Source organism: Galeopterus variegatus, unplaced genomic scaffold (genome assembly GCF_000696425.1).
Source record: "Galeopterus variegatus unplaced genomic scaffold, G_variegatus-3.0.2 Scaffold1573, whole genome shotgun sequence".
NCBI classification, from domain to species: domain Eukaryota; kingdom Metazoa; phylum Chordata; class Mammalia; order Dermoptera; family Cynocephalidae; genus Galeopterus; species Galeopterus variegatus.
In genome coordinates, this window is record NW_007727684.1 from 240,014 (window position 1) to 253,977 (window position 13,964).

General features: G+C 46.6%; 1 protein-coding gene across 1 annotated transcript in view; it reads right to left on the bottom strand.

Moving 5' to 3' along the window:
- Window positions 1-267: 267 nt before the first annotated feature.
- LOC103594535 (echinoderm microtubule-associated protein-like 2) overlaps window positions 268-13,964 on the bottom strand; it is a 48,731-nt gene continuing 35,034 nt past the window's right edge. Inside the window, exons 2-9 of the mRNA XM_008577763.1 lie at window positions 8,021-8,191; window positions 5,689-5,756; window positions 5,350-5,438; window positions 5,023-5,120; window positions 4,338-4,425; window positions 3,737-3,832; window positions 2,635-2,765; window positions 268-670 (exon numbers count right to left, since the gene is read on the bottom strand). Coding sequence (XP_008575985.1) covers window positions 545-670; window positions 2,635-2,765; window positions 3,737-3,832; window positions 4,338-4,425; window positions 5,023-5,120; window positions 5,350-5,438; window positions 5,689-5,756; window positions 8,021-8,191 — 867 coding nt within the window. The 3' untranslated portion in view covers window positions 268-544. The remainder of the gene's footprint in view (window positions 671-2,634; window positions 2,766-3,736; window positions 3,833-4,337; window positions 4,426-5,022; window positions 5,121-5,349; window positions 5,439-5,688; window positions 5,757-8,020; window positions 8,192-13,964) is intronic.

Genomic DNA, 13,964 nt, shown 5'->3' on the forward strand with positions numbered 1-13,964 from the left:
TATAGAGAATGTTGTTTCAAGAGAAAAATGCTGACTTGATGGCTTTTAAATCCAGAGGAATGCCTGCACTTTCTTGTTTGGCTATGTAAGTCAACCATGTTGTCTTCTGGCCCAAGTTAGAGCAAGATGATTTCTGTCACTTGCATCCAATAAAGACCTAATAACAGTCCCTTATTACAAACACTGTAACACACACACACACACACACACAGAAACACTACAATCTATGCACACACCAAAAAAATACACAGACCCCGATGCCACACCTCAGTGCGCATGTTTTTATTTCTGGATGATATAAAAGAATAAACTTAAAAAAACACCCCAAACCAAACACCAATGGCTCCCCCAAAGCAATGTGACCCCTCTTCCTACCCCGATAAATAGAGATTCTGTCAGCCCACCTCCCACCCTAATAACCCCCTCTGCTATAGACATAATCTGGGTATATATTACTCTACTCGGCAATAGACATCTCCCGAAAATAGAATTCCTGCCCTTTCACCTGACTCTACCCTGGCCCTGTGTCCCTGGGAACCCTGCTTCAGACCACCCGCCACTGCAGCACGCTGGTGTCTTTGCCCCCCGTGGTCAGGACGATGCTGTCATCCCACAAGAAGGCCACATTTGTCACGTGGCTGCTGTGTCCACCATATTTGTGGCCAAGGGCCTGTTATAGGGAAAGAAATAAGTAAAAAAAAGGTCAGAGGGGTTGCTGCCACCCCAGTCTTCTTGTCCTGATCCTTTATTCTCTGCTTAACAAACCCCTCCTTTAAGAAACAACAGGGCAACTGTACAGGTTTTTTCAACAAGGGCATAAAAGAAAAAAATGAGTGTGCTTGTGGGGGAGGCTGTTCTACACGAAGAGATTTGAGACATAAGCAAATGCAATGTTTCGATCCTGATTCAAAACAACTGTAGAAGGCTATTTGGGGGACAATCAGGAAAATGTAAATATAGACTGGGTATTAGATCATATTAAGGAATTAGTGTTAATGAGTAGATGTAATCATAGATTTGTGGATATGTAAAAATTACATATCTTTTAAAGAGGAATGGGGCCAGCCCGTGGCTCACTCAGGAGAGTGCGGTACTGATGACACCAAGGCCCCGGGTTCGGATCCCATATAGGGATGGCCAGTTAGCTCACTGGGTGGGTGTGGTGCTGACAACACCAAGTCAAGGGTTAAGATCCCTTTACCGGTCATCTTTAAAAAAAAAAAAAAAAAAATTACAGGAAAAGAGAAAAGGCGAAAGCAGAAACAAACATGCCAAATGTGTAATAGTTAAACATAGGTAATAGGTACAGGAAGGATCACTGTACCATTCCCTCTTTTTTCTTTTCTTTTCTTTTTTTTTTTTGGTGCCTGGCTGGTATGGGGATCAAAGCCAGGACCTTGGTGTTATCAGCACCATGCTCTCACCAACCGAGCTGACCAGCCAGCTGGTCTCTGCTTTTACGTGTGAAAATTTCCTAGTAAAATGTTAAAACAAACTCCTCTTCTGTTAGAACCAGAGAATGGTAAAATTAATGTCCAGTTGTATCTTAGACACAGGTTAGCTGCTGGTGAATGAGTTAAATATGATCCACAGTGTTTTTAGAAAGATAGTTGTTGACGTTACTTAAAAATTGAGGGAGTTCTGGGCCGGCCCGGTGGCGCACTGCTACAGTGCGCCGCTTGGGAAGTCCGGCAGTGCTCCCGCCGAGGGTTCAGATCCCACATACAGACCGGTTCCCGCTCACTGGCTGAGCGAGGCGCGGGAGCAACACCGAGGGCTGCGATCCCGTTGCCGGTCCCGGTCCGGTACGGGTGCAACACTGAGGGTTGCGATCCGTTGCCGGTCATGAAAAAAGACAAAAAGGAAAAAAAAAAAAAATTGAGGGAGTTCACATTAAAATCCTGACTTCTGGATTCTTAAAAGCTTGCAAGATCTACTTGCACTGAATCGGCTTCCCAGTAAAAGTGGGGTGTAAGTAGTGGCTGCCCCTTAGTCTCAGTCTATTTGTTTGACCTTGTGGTACTGCAGCTTATGACCTTTGTCCTAGGACTGCAGTATAATCACAGATCTTAGACCTGTAGCATCTTGGAACCATCATGCCACTTAGAATGGCAGCCTGGGGCCGGCCCGTGGCTCACTCGGGAGAGCACGGTGCTGATAACACCAAGGCCACGGGTTCAGATCCCACATAGGGATGGCCGGTTGGCTCACTAGCTGAGCGTGGGGCTGACAACACCAAGCCAAGGGTTGAGATCCCCTTACCGGTCATCCTTTAAAAAAAAAAAAAAAAAGAATGTCAGCCTGTTGAGGGCAGTGACCTCACCTGTCTCGTTCACTGCTATATCCCCGGTGCCCAGGCATAGTAGGTGCGCAATAAATATTTCTTGAGTTAACAAGGATAAGAACCAAAGATCTCAGAATAGTAGATCCTAGAACTTTAGAGAGCCATGTCTTCAGCAGTAGATTGTGAAGTTCATCAACCTCCAGGTTAAGTAAGGCCCTTGGCATCAAGCCCACTGTCCTACTCATACAGATGGGGCCTGGAGAGGAGTGTGGTTGGACCAAATCTGTTTGAATCTTACCCCCAATCCTGTTTGCTATCCCCTGCCTCACCAGCCCCCCTGAGGGACTCACTCGAGGCTGACAGCAGGGGTAGCTAAACAGGTGGACTTTGCCAAAATCATCAGCTGAAACCAGTAACTTCCCATCGTGGGAGCGGGCCACGGCGTTGATATCAGTACCATCAGCCCCCTCAGGCCAGATCCCTGTGGGCAAGATGGGAGAGGAGGGAGTGGTAAAACGTCAGCTGCGGTCAGGGACCCCCAAGGGGAGCAGGCCCTGCCCCAGCCCCCCTGCCTTTCCTCCTACCTGGCCTTTATCTATTCAAAGATAGGAGTCAGAACGATCTTACAAAAATGCACATCTGACCCTGTCCCTCCACTGCTCAAAACCCTTCCATGGCTCCTCAGTGTCCTCAGGAGAAAGCATACGACCCTCAAGGTTCTGCTTGGCCTGGTCTCACCCAATGCCTCAGCCTCATCCCTCACCAGTGCTCCCCTTGAACTCTGCAATGACTTAAACACCCTGACTTCTTCCATTTCTCCAAATGGCAAGTTCTGTGTCACCTCTGGGCTTTTGCGCATGCTATTCTCTTTGCTTCAGACGGCACTCTTCTTCATTGCCCTGAAAGGCACCTCCTCATCCTACAGGTACTAGCTCAGATGTCTCTTCCTCCAGGAAGCCCTCCCTGCCTCCCTCCCCAGACGGGCTCAGACACCCTCCTGGGCTTCCCTGTCCCAGCCCTGCCCACTCTGGGTCATCACTGTCTAGGGGCAAGTCTGTTTCCCCGACTGGACTATGAGCCCCAGGAGAGCAGGGTCAGGGCTGTCATCACCTCTGTGTCCTAGCACTGCCCAGCCCAGGGCTGGCACAGAGGTGCTTAGAGAGTATGTGCTGACCGCATTAGTGGCTGAATGAATGGGTGGCTGGGGCTCTGGCAGTGTGAGTCTCTCTGGGCCAGGTGCCACCAGCCATTTGTTCTCATTTCATTACAGCTCTAAGGAACATCAGCAGTCACCTCACCCTATCCTTTCCTCTTAAACAAATACTGCCCACACATGTAGAGGAGTGAGTTCCCTGTCCTGGAGGTAACCAATAAGACACCGAGAAAACCACCAGTCAGGGATATTCCTTGAACTCTTACCCTTAGTGGGATCTGCCTCATTGCAGAACTTACCAAACACCCCAAACCCCAGGACACAAGTAGCTGTGGCCCATTCCACATTCCTCACAGCATCTGCACTGGTGATCTGCTTACAGGTGGCCGGGTCCCCTGGGGCAGAAAATGACGTGAGGCGTTCAGAGCCAGAAGAACTACTCACTAAACCCATCCCTTTCACAGACAGTAGGCACTGAAGTCCAAGACAGAGGAAGCTGAGGTTCCAGGGTTCATTCCGCCTCTCTGGACTGGCTGAGGAAGCTGGATCCTGGGTCCTGACACCCCAAAGCCTGGGCAGGGGCATCTGCTTAGAAGCCTGCATCCCTCCCATCCAACCAGAAAGGAAGGAATTGGTTAAGGGAGAAAAGCTAAAGCCAGGGGTCCCTTTTAGAAGCCTGCATCCCTCCCATCCAACCAGAAAGGAAGGAATTGGTTAAGGGAGAAAAGCTGAAGCCAGGGGTCCCTGAATTCCAAATCAGAACAGCCCCCTGAATACTGAGAGCCAGAGGAGAGAGACTTGAAGCCCCTATCTCCCCTCCCAGAACTCGAGGGAGTCTATGCACATCACATATGCAAAGAAGGCTAATGGACGAACATCTTAGGGTCTTGGAGAACTCACAGTACAGAATCTCGTAGTCCCCAGAGTTGGTGACAAAGCAGCTGCTGTCCTGGGCCCAGTCCAGGTGAGTTATAAAACTAGAGTGGCCCTGTGGGGGAGGGAAGGGGTAGAGTTAGAGCTGGAGAGGGCAGAACCAAGCAGAGGGGTCGAGATTAGATCAGGAAGGGTGGAAGGCAAAATACAGAAAGATAGGGTGAGAACACAAAGGGACTAAAGAAAGGATACACAGGCCTTTAGAGTGTGGGGGCGGGGCCAGGAAACATGGGCGGGGCCAGACTGTGATGGGTGGAGCTAGACAAAAAGCACTTAGAACACAATGGGAATTTAGAACATTTAGAATGGGCAGAGCTAGACACGGAGAGGCGGGCTTTGAATGCAAGGGGCTGGGCTATACAGAGGGGGTGCTTAGAACGTGAGGGGCGGGGCTACACGAAGGGGCGGACTTAGAACGTGAGGGGCGGGGCTACACGAAGGGGCGGGCTTAGAACGTGAGGGGCGGGGCTACACGAAGGGGCGGTCTTAGAACAACTGAGGGTGTAAATGTGTTGGTGGGACCAAGGCTCCTTGAAGTGATCAGGGAAGTCAGTTGAGTGTTGAAGCTGTGCTCCCTTGAAGTAGAAAATTGGTTAATTCTGCATCCCCTGGGCTGGGTGGCGGCGCAAGCTGGGGGCCACTGCCCACTCACCAAGCACTTGCCCAGTCGGCTGACCTTGCGGCCGCCCTGGTCCACCGTGTACACGTACACCAAGTTGTCGTGGGAGCCCACGGCCAGGTACGCCCCGTCTGGGGGAGGGGGAGGGGGCTATGAGGAGGCACCCAGGCTCCGCCCCCTCCTCTCCCAGATTCAGCCTCTTCACTCTCCCAGACTGACTGCTCGACAGTCCCAAACTCCACCCCCTTCTACATTAGCTCAGAGGTCTTGCCGCCCACTCTCTGTCTCCTCCCCCTGTCAGTAACTCTGAGCCTCTGTCCTCAGGCCCGGCCTCTCCTGGGTCCCAGGGATACCCCTTACCTGGGGAGAAGCTGACCACTGAGATCTGTTCATTGCCGTCTGTATGGATAGCCACCAGGTCATGGGTCTCCGTGTCCAGCAGCAGCCATCTGTAAGGAGAAGGCATGGTGGGGGTAGGAGGAGTGAGTTGACCTGGCAGAGAGGGGCAGCAGAGGAACCCCAGTAGAGATTTGGGAGATAGGCTGACTCCAGAGGAAACGTGGAGAGATCAGAGCATAGTAAACAATGGGTAACAAATTAACCTCTGTATGGGCTTTGGGGTAGTAGGGAAGGGGGAGGTCAAAGGCCATTTCCACAGAGAGCAGAGAAGCCCTCCCCAAATGCCCTCCTCAGCTTTACCTGCCAGTCACTGTGCCCACAGCCAGGACAGAACCATTGGGGTGGAAGCTGGCAGAGCATGCAGGGTCCTGAGAAGGGAGAGAAGAGGCAGGGCCGAAAGCTGGCATCCCACATCCATATAACCATTCCCCTACCTCAGAGCCAACGCTCAGCCTGGCATGAGGGCTCGCCCCTCCTTCTGCTGCCCTCCAGGAACCCACCAACCCAGACACCCCGGAAATCATTCCCCTTCCTTTAACGTGTCAGCCTGAACAGAAAATATTCCTCCTGTCACTGCTGTCTCCAGATTCTTTGTTACTCCTATTCTAAATTCCCTATTTGATAATTAAATATTATAAAGTAAAAAAATTTTTTTCCACTTAAATAAATAAGAAAATCCCCCAGATTTATTTATCCAAGATGACTTCCTTAGGTAATTTCCTAGATATGGATCTGTTGAGACAAAGGGTATCCATATTTTTAAGACTTTTGATATATAATACCAATTTGCTTTCCATAAAAGTACATCAACTTATCACCACTTGTGGGTGAGTGCCTGTTTTCCCACATCTTCATCAGCACAGGGTATTAACATTTTTTATTTGGGGGGCATCTGGTTGGTTCACAGGCAGTACAGCACAATGGAGTCAGGCCTGGGTTCAAACAGTGGCTCTTACACTTTCTAGCGATGCGAATGACATGAAGTGACTTTCCCTGTTCAGTCCTTGATTGCCTCATGTGGCCAGTGGAGCTCATCAATACGCACTTTCCAGGGCTGGCCGGTTAGCTCAGTTGGTTAGAGCACAGTGTTATAATACCAAAGGTCAAGGGTTTGGATCCCCTTACAGGCCAGATGCTCTGCTCCCCCCCACCCAAAAAAACCCACTTTCCAGGACTGTTATAAGCAAAGTGTAACATCCTTAGAATGGTAAGCTAGTAAGATGGCCCATAGTAAGTACTCAATAAAGGTTAGCTGTGACTATAACTACACCGTGACATTGGGTAAGTGATTTTGCCTGTCTGAGCCTGTTTCCAAGGGGGATCCATCATCCCTACTACCTTGTGGAGTTTGGGGGAGGAGTCAAAAAGATGATGCAGGTAAAATGCTACGCCTGTTTCTCTGGGCAAGGTCCACAGACCACCTGAATCAGAATAACCTGAGGGAGCTTGTTAAAAAACTGTAGATTTCTGGTCCTCCATTCAGACTGCCTGAATCAGACTCTCTCTGGATGGTGCTCAGGAATCTTGTTTCTAACAACTCCCCGGGTGATCTGATGCCCTAGTGACCTGGAGAACTTCTGTGCTGAGCACAAGGCCAGGCATATGTAGGTGCTGAATTAAGACAGCCAGGATGAGGATTATAATACATTCCCCTAACAATTTCCAGAGCACACTATCTATGATTCAGTTCAACGATCAGAGGTAACCCTAGAAGGATTCCAGAAGGAAAGCCTCAAAAGACAGTGTGGGGGATGCAGAGGACTGACCACCTTTCTTCTCACATGCCTGCCCATACTGTACAGGCAGGAGAGCCAAAAAAACCACACTTCCCAAAATCCTTTGCAGCTAGAGTGCTGCTGTGATTTGGGTCTGACAATCAGTTGCACTTTTGAGGGCTCTGGAAGCCAGAAGGCAGAGGCCCGCTTCTGCCACTCCTACTGACCAGTTGGGTCATGAAAGAAATGGGATTTGCTATGCAAGTACCCAGTGTGCAGTCACTAGCCTTGTGCATATTAAAAGGAAATGGCACAGAGTATGTTTCTGGACAGTGCAAGTCTAGCCAGCATTTGAGTAGCTCTGGAGCACAGCAGTCCAATAGGGCCTTCTGCAGTGATGGAGATATTATATATCTGCACTTTCCAATATGGTAGTCACTAGCCACATGTGGCAATCAAGCCCTTGAAATGTGGCTAGTGTAACTGAGGAACTAAATTATTAATTCTATTTACATTTTAATTCATTTAAGTTTGAACAGCCACATGTGGCCAGTGGTTATCGCATGGGACAGTGTAGCTCTAGAGTCAACAGTTGCAGGAGCCACAGCCCCTGGCTCCTGGATAGCAACTAAGCAACGTGTCCTTGAACTCAATGGTTCCTATCTCCCTACCCTCCTCACTGTGGCACAGGCTCCCTTGGAGGGTCAGTTCTGTGCATTGTTCTGGTCTTCCTTTCAGCTAAGAACTTGTTCCTCCAGCCCTTCCAAGAGACTTTGTAAGCATCCAGTACCCCGTATTCAATCGTCTTCTGCTTAAAAAGACCTTGTGTGGTTTCCGTCTGATATGCTGAGCCCTGCCTGATGCATGAAGAAAGGTATTTCTGGTAGAACGGTGTGTCCAGTCCCCTTTCCCCTCACCTCAATGATCCTACTCCACAGGGGCTGGTGGGACTCCAAACTCCACAGATGCACCAGCTTATCCTGCCCACAGGTCACAAACTGTGCCCGGCTGGGGTGTGTGGCCAGGCCCCACAGCTCTTCCACATGGCCCTGGCACAAAAGGAAGACAGCAGGATGGAAACTGTAACCCTAGCACTTCCCCACCCAACCCTCATACCAGAAAGAGGTGCTGGACTAGCCCCATCCACCCACCCTGCCCCAGTATGACCCAGGAAAGACCTCTCCCCACTGTGTCTGATGGGGATCACAATCAGGCCAACCCCTGCCCCAGTATGTAGCTTGAGGCAAATCCTGCCCCTTCCCCCTGGGCCTCTCCTTTCCTCTTTGCATAACAGGAAGCAGGAGGTTGTGGTGGCTCAGAGCTTGACATTGGGAGCCAGACAATCTACAAACACCCTGGCCACACACCTCTCAGGTCCCCAGCTCCAAGGATCTGGGAAGGCCCTATGGGAGTCTTCCTTGAATCAGACAGACAGGGGAAGCAGACAGAGGCCAGAAGTCTGTGGGGTCTCATGGAGGGTCCTCAGCCTGGAGGGTCTGACCTTCAGCTCTCTCTTACTGACTGTGGGCACTCAGCCACTGAGGCAGGCAACCTCTCCTTGGAGCCTCAGTTTAATCTTCTGTAAAATGGAGCCAATCAGTGAATATGCCTCGTGGCACTGTTGCGCTCACTCACATCGTGGATGGAAAGTTCTAAATATAAGGCTAGTTCAGAGAAGGTGCTCACGAAATGGAAGTGGCTATTATTATTATTAACAACATAAGATATTAATATACTATGAATTAATATTAATATTAACAATAAATCAATACTTACTAATCAGATAATAATATCGTGATTAATAGCAATATAATTCTAATAATACGATTGTACTATATTAATATAATAAATCATATTAATATTATTATTAGGGGTCTCTTCAGTCCCTTTGGCCTCGGGACACCTAGGAAATCCCTCTAGCCTTTGTTTTCCTTCATCTTCTTATGGAAACTAGAGCCAGAAGGGAATCTAAAGGCAGCAGCAAGGATTTCAGCTAGACTGTCAGAGGGAAGATGCAGGGAGCAGGTGAAGGAAGGGGAACCACTGAACAAGGAGTATGTCTGGCCAAGACATTGTGAGCACTTACTCTGCCCAGCTCCAATCTTTTACTTTATTTTATTTATTTATTATTATTATTATTATTATTATAACCCTTGACTTGGTGTTGTCAGCACCACACTCTCCCGAGTGAGCCATGGGCTGGCCCCTCCACTACATTCTAAACGCTGTGTATGAAATGACTCATGGAATTCTCACAAAACCCTTGGCAATAAGTTCTGCTGCTCTCCCCATTTCACAGAGACACAGAGAGGTTACTCGCTTGCCCAATATAATCATATACAGTGTATATTGACAAAATAAAAAATAAATAAATAAATAATTTAAAAAAAAAATCTCTTAGAGCTGATAAGTGATTTCAGTAAACTTGTAGGATGGTTTTGTGTGTGTGTGTGTGTGTTGATACAAAATCAACACACAAAAGTGAGTAGTATTTTTATACTCCAATAGCAAACTCACAGCAAAAAAATTAAAATAAAAATAAACAAGCCCACTTACAATAGTCACCAAAAAACAAAAACCAAACAAACAAAAAACCTAGGTGAAAGAAAGTGAGCTGAAATGCTGGGTACTGGTCAGGCTTTATTAAAGAAAGGAAGTTGCCAGGCTATGGTCAGAATGGAGGACAGCAGCAACAATGGGAGTGCAAGAGTTTATATAAGCTGTGAGAGTGAAATGTGCAGAAGGGGAAGGACCATTGGGTTGATGTAACCTGGTGGAGAACTGCACCTATGTGGAAGCTGGAAAGTTTCTATTTCACAGAAATCATGTGGCTTCTTGTAAAGGGCAAGGGGTGGGGGGTGGAGGGCTGGCAGCCATTTTGTGCTTGGCTCTGTCTAAAATGGTGCTTGTCATATTCAAGATCTATCACTAGGAAGAATGAAACTAGACCTGAACCTCCTGCCATATACCAAAATTAACCAAAAATGGATTAAAGTTTTAAATATAAGACCTGAAACTATACAACTCTTAAAAGAAAACACAGGAGAAACACTTCAGGAAGTAGAACTTTATGAATAAGACCCCAAAAGCACAGGCAACAAAATAAAAAGTAAACAAGTGGGATTATGTCAAACTAAAAACACAACAAAAGAAACAATTAACAGAGTGAAAAGATGGCCTATAGACTTGGAGAAAATATTTGCAAACTATGCATCCAACAAGGGATTAATATCCAGAATATACAAGGAACTCAAACAACTTGGCAGTAAAACAAAACAAAACAAAAAACCCAAGTAATCCGATTAAAAAGTGGGCAAAGGAGCTGAATAGGCATTTCTCAAAAGAAGACACACAAATGGCCAACAGACACATGGAAATATGCTCAACATCACTAAGCATCAGGGAAATGCAAACCAAAACCACGTTGAGATATCATCTCACCCCAGTCAAACTGGCTATTATCAAAAAGAACGAGAATAATAAATGCTGGTGAGAATGCAGAGAAAGGGTAAACCTCCTATACTGTTGGTGGGACTGTAAATTGGTGCAGCCATTATGGAAAATGGTATGGATATTCCTCAGACAACTATAGTTAGAACTGCCATATGATCCAGCAATTCCACTGCTGGGTATATACCCAAAGGAATGAAAAGCATCATGTCGAAGGGATACACGCATTTCCATACTTAGCACAGCTGTATTTACAATAGCCAAGAGTTGGAACCAACCTAAATGTCCATAGACGGATGACTGGATAAAGAAAATGTGGTATGTATACTCAGTGGAATACTTCTCCGGCATAAAAAATAGAATTACTCTGCCATTCACAGCAACATGGATGAGGTTGGAGAAAATTATGTTAAGTGAAATAAACCAAGCACGGAAAGAGAAATTCTGCATATCCTCACTCACAAGTAGGACCTAAAAATAAATAAAAATAAAAATAAACAAATAAAATAAGAAATATAGAGACTAAAATCACAATAATACATTGAACTTTCAAAAGGAGAGAACACAACTGAGGCCAACAGTGTTGGGAAAGGTGGAGGAACAGTAGAAGTTATGGAAAAATTGGTAAGGGGCCACAAAAAATGATCACGTGGTATAATTTTGAATATACTAATTATCTTTATTAGAGTATCACATATTACACACAGGTATTGATATTCAGTGTGTTACCCTACAGATAGGTACAATCAATTATGTTTCAGTAAAACAAGAAAAGAAAAGATTTAACAATTTTAGGATTTGCAAGGAGCTTTCAGAAAGAAAAGCATCAAAATAGAGCAATTACTGTGGACAATTAAGTTATAATTGACAAAGAAATTTGGTTGTATCTATCGTCTACAACAATTTTGCATAGTAGCCATAATTATGAGTGACAACATATACCAAGACATACCAGAATTTCAGGATTTTTTATGTAGTTTTAAAAATATATTTATTACTAATTTTTTTCACATTCTTCTAGAATGTTGTGGAGCAGTTGTGAGGGAGAGGGAGAGGGGAAAAGAAAGGGGGATAAGGTAGCAGAAGGAGGAGGGACATGGTCAAGGCCCATGGCATCCCCCTCATTCTGGCATGGGAACCCAGGGGTCTTCTGGCAGTGGCTCAGACATGGCTGGGCTGGATGCAGACACTGTGGGGAGCATGACTGAGACCTTTACCCCCTCACTGCCCCAGGTTGAGAGACCAGGATGCTTCTGGTGGCAGCCTGGTGGTCATCTCCGGGCTGGATGTGGACATTGGAGAGGTGTGGCTGAGGCCCTTGGCCCCTCCCCACCCCAGCTCAGGAGCCTGGGGTGCTTCTGGCAGTGGCCTGGTGGTCATTGCTGGGCTGGATGCAGATATTGGGTGGGCTTGGATGAGGCCCTCAGCCCCATACTGTCCCAGCTTGGGAGCCTGGGGTGCTTCTGGCAGCAGCCTGGCAGTCATTGCTGGGCTGGATGTGGATATTGAGGGGGTGGCTGAGGCCCTCAGGCCCCATACCCTAGCTTGGGAGCCCAGGGCACTTCCAGCAGTGGCCTGGTGGTCATAACTGGGCTGGATGCTGATGTCTGGGGGCCTGGCTGAGACCCTCAGCCCTACCCCTACCCTGGCTTGTGAGCCTGGGGGACTTCCAGACTTTCTAGGTTTTATAGGTGGTTTTGGTGATGTTAGAACTTTACTAGTTAATATCAAACGCTGTCTCTGACGTGTGGGTATTTTTGTTTTTTCCTTCAGTTCTGTGTTGGATTATTAGCTACCCCCACCACTTAAACTCTGTACTGGAACTAATTGGTTGTCCTTTGATTACTTCTAAAAATGGGAAAACATCCTATGGGACCAGAACATGAGCCCTGTGGTTGACCTAAATTGCTGTTTTGCTGCCGATTCCCCAGGGAAGGCTTTTTGTGCAGCTCAGGTCTTAATTGATGACCTCGTAAGCACTTCCGGGTATTGTGAGGTACAGTACACCTGAGTTTTGTGGAAACTCTGGTCTGGGTCTGAGTCTTTTCAGCAAACTGCACCCTGTGCAAATCTATACTCCTGCCCAGTCTCCACTGAATAGGCCTGTGCTGATTGGAGGACAGACTAGCTGTCCATGCTGTACTCCAATGTTCCTGCAGTAGGCCAGTCTCCCCTACTCCCCACACTCCAAACACTTCCCATGGGGAAGGTTGTGTTCCAGTCTCTTGTGATGACTCACTGGCCTTTGAGTGGCTCCATTATTCAGTTATCTGTGGCTCCTCACTCCTATATGGGTCCACAGGAACCCTGTCAGTGGTCTTGCTGGCCTGAGGGTCACCAAGTCACTCTTCTCCCCTGCCACCTCCAAGCAACTTCATATGAAGGTCACAGCATTGGCTTTTGCCAACTCTTGCTCCATGTGCTCAACAGGGCCATCCTTGAAATGGTCGGAGCTCAAAAAGTTTAGAGCAATCCTTTCTTTCTCTCATTGTGGCTTCTCCTGCCTTCATGAATTCTGTAGGTCTCTCCTCCTCTTCCCCTGACCTTTAGCAGACCCAGCTGCCTTTTAATAGCTGTAAATTAGTTAACTGTGGGAGAGAGTGAGACTGGATACTGTCTATTCCACCATCTTGACTGGAAATCCATTTTAGGATTTTTATATAATTTGGAACCCATATTAATACACTTATGTAAATATAAAGTTACATATTTTTAAAAAAACCTTAAATTTTTAACTAAGTTTTTAAAAGTAATTAAAAGATATAATAAAGACATAGAGTCTGTTTTTCACTCTTTTTTAAAATTAACATAAAATTTGAACACAAGGGCCGGCCCGGTGGCGCACTGGAGAGTGCGCCGCTTGGGAGCGCGGCAGCGCTCCCGCCGAGGGTTTGGATCCCATGTGGAGACCGGTTCCCGCTCACTGGCTGAGCGCGGAGCGTGCACAACACCGAGGGTTGCAATCCCGTTGCCGGTCCCCGGTACGGGCGCGACACTGAGGGTTGCGATCCTGTTACTGGTCAGTAAAAAAAAAAAGGACAAAAAAAAAAAAGGGGGGGAAAAAAGTTGAACACAAATATCCTGTCATCTTTTATGAATACTACATGAAAATCTTGAATGGGAAACCTAAAACTTATTTTTGTACCAGTGTGCTATTAATACTAAAGCTAATTTTAATAAAAAGCTCATAAATAAATATATTCAATTTTAGTCAGATTTGACCACACAAAACAAGATTTTTACAGACCTTTTACAACTTTTTTAACAAAAGCCACCTTCTCATGTCTTTTTTATAACAATTTTAAGGAAAACATATTTTACTTTTTTTTTACATTCTATTTTTCTTATATACTTTGTATATGGAATTGTTTTTCTTATATCTAGTAGTTTTAATCTCACATATTAATTACA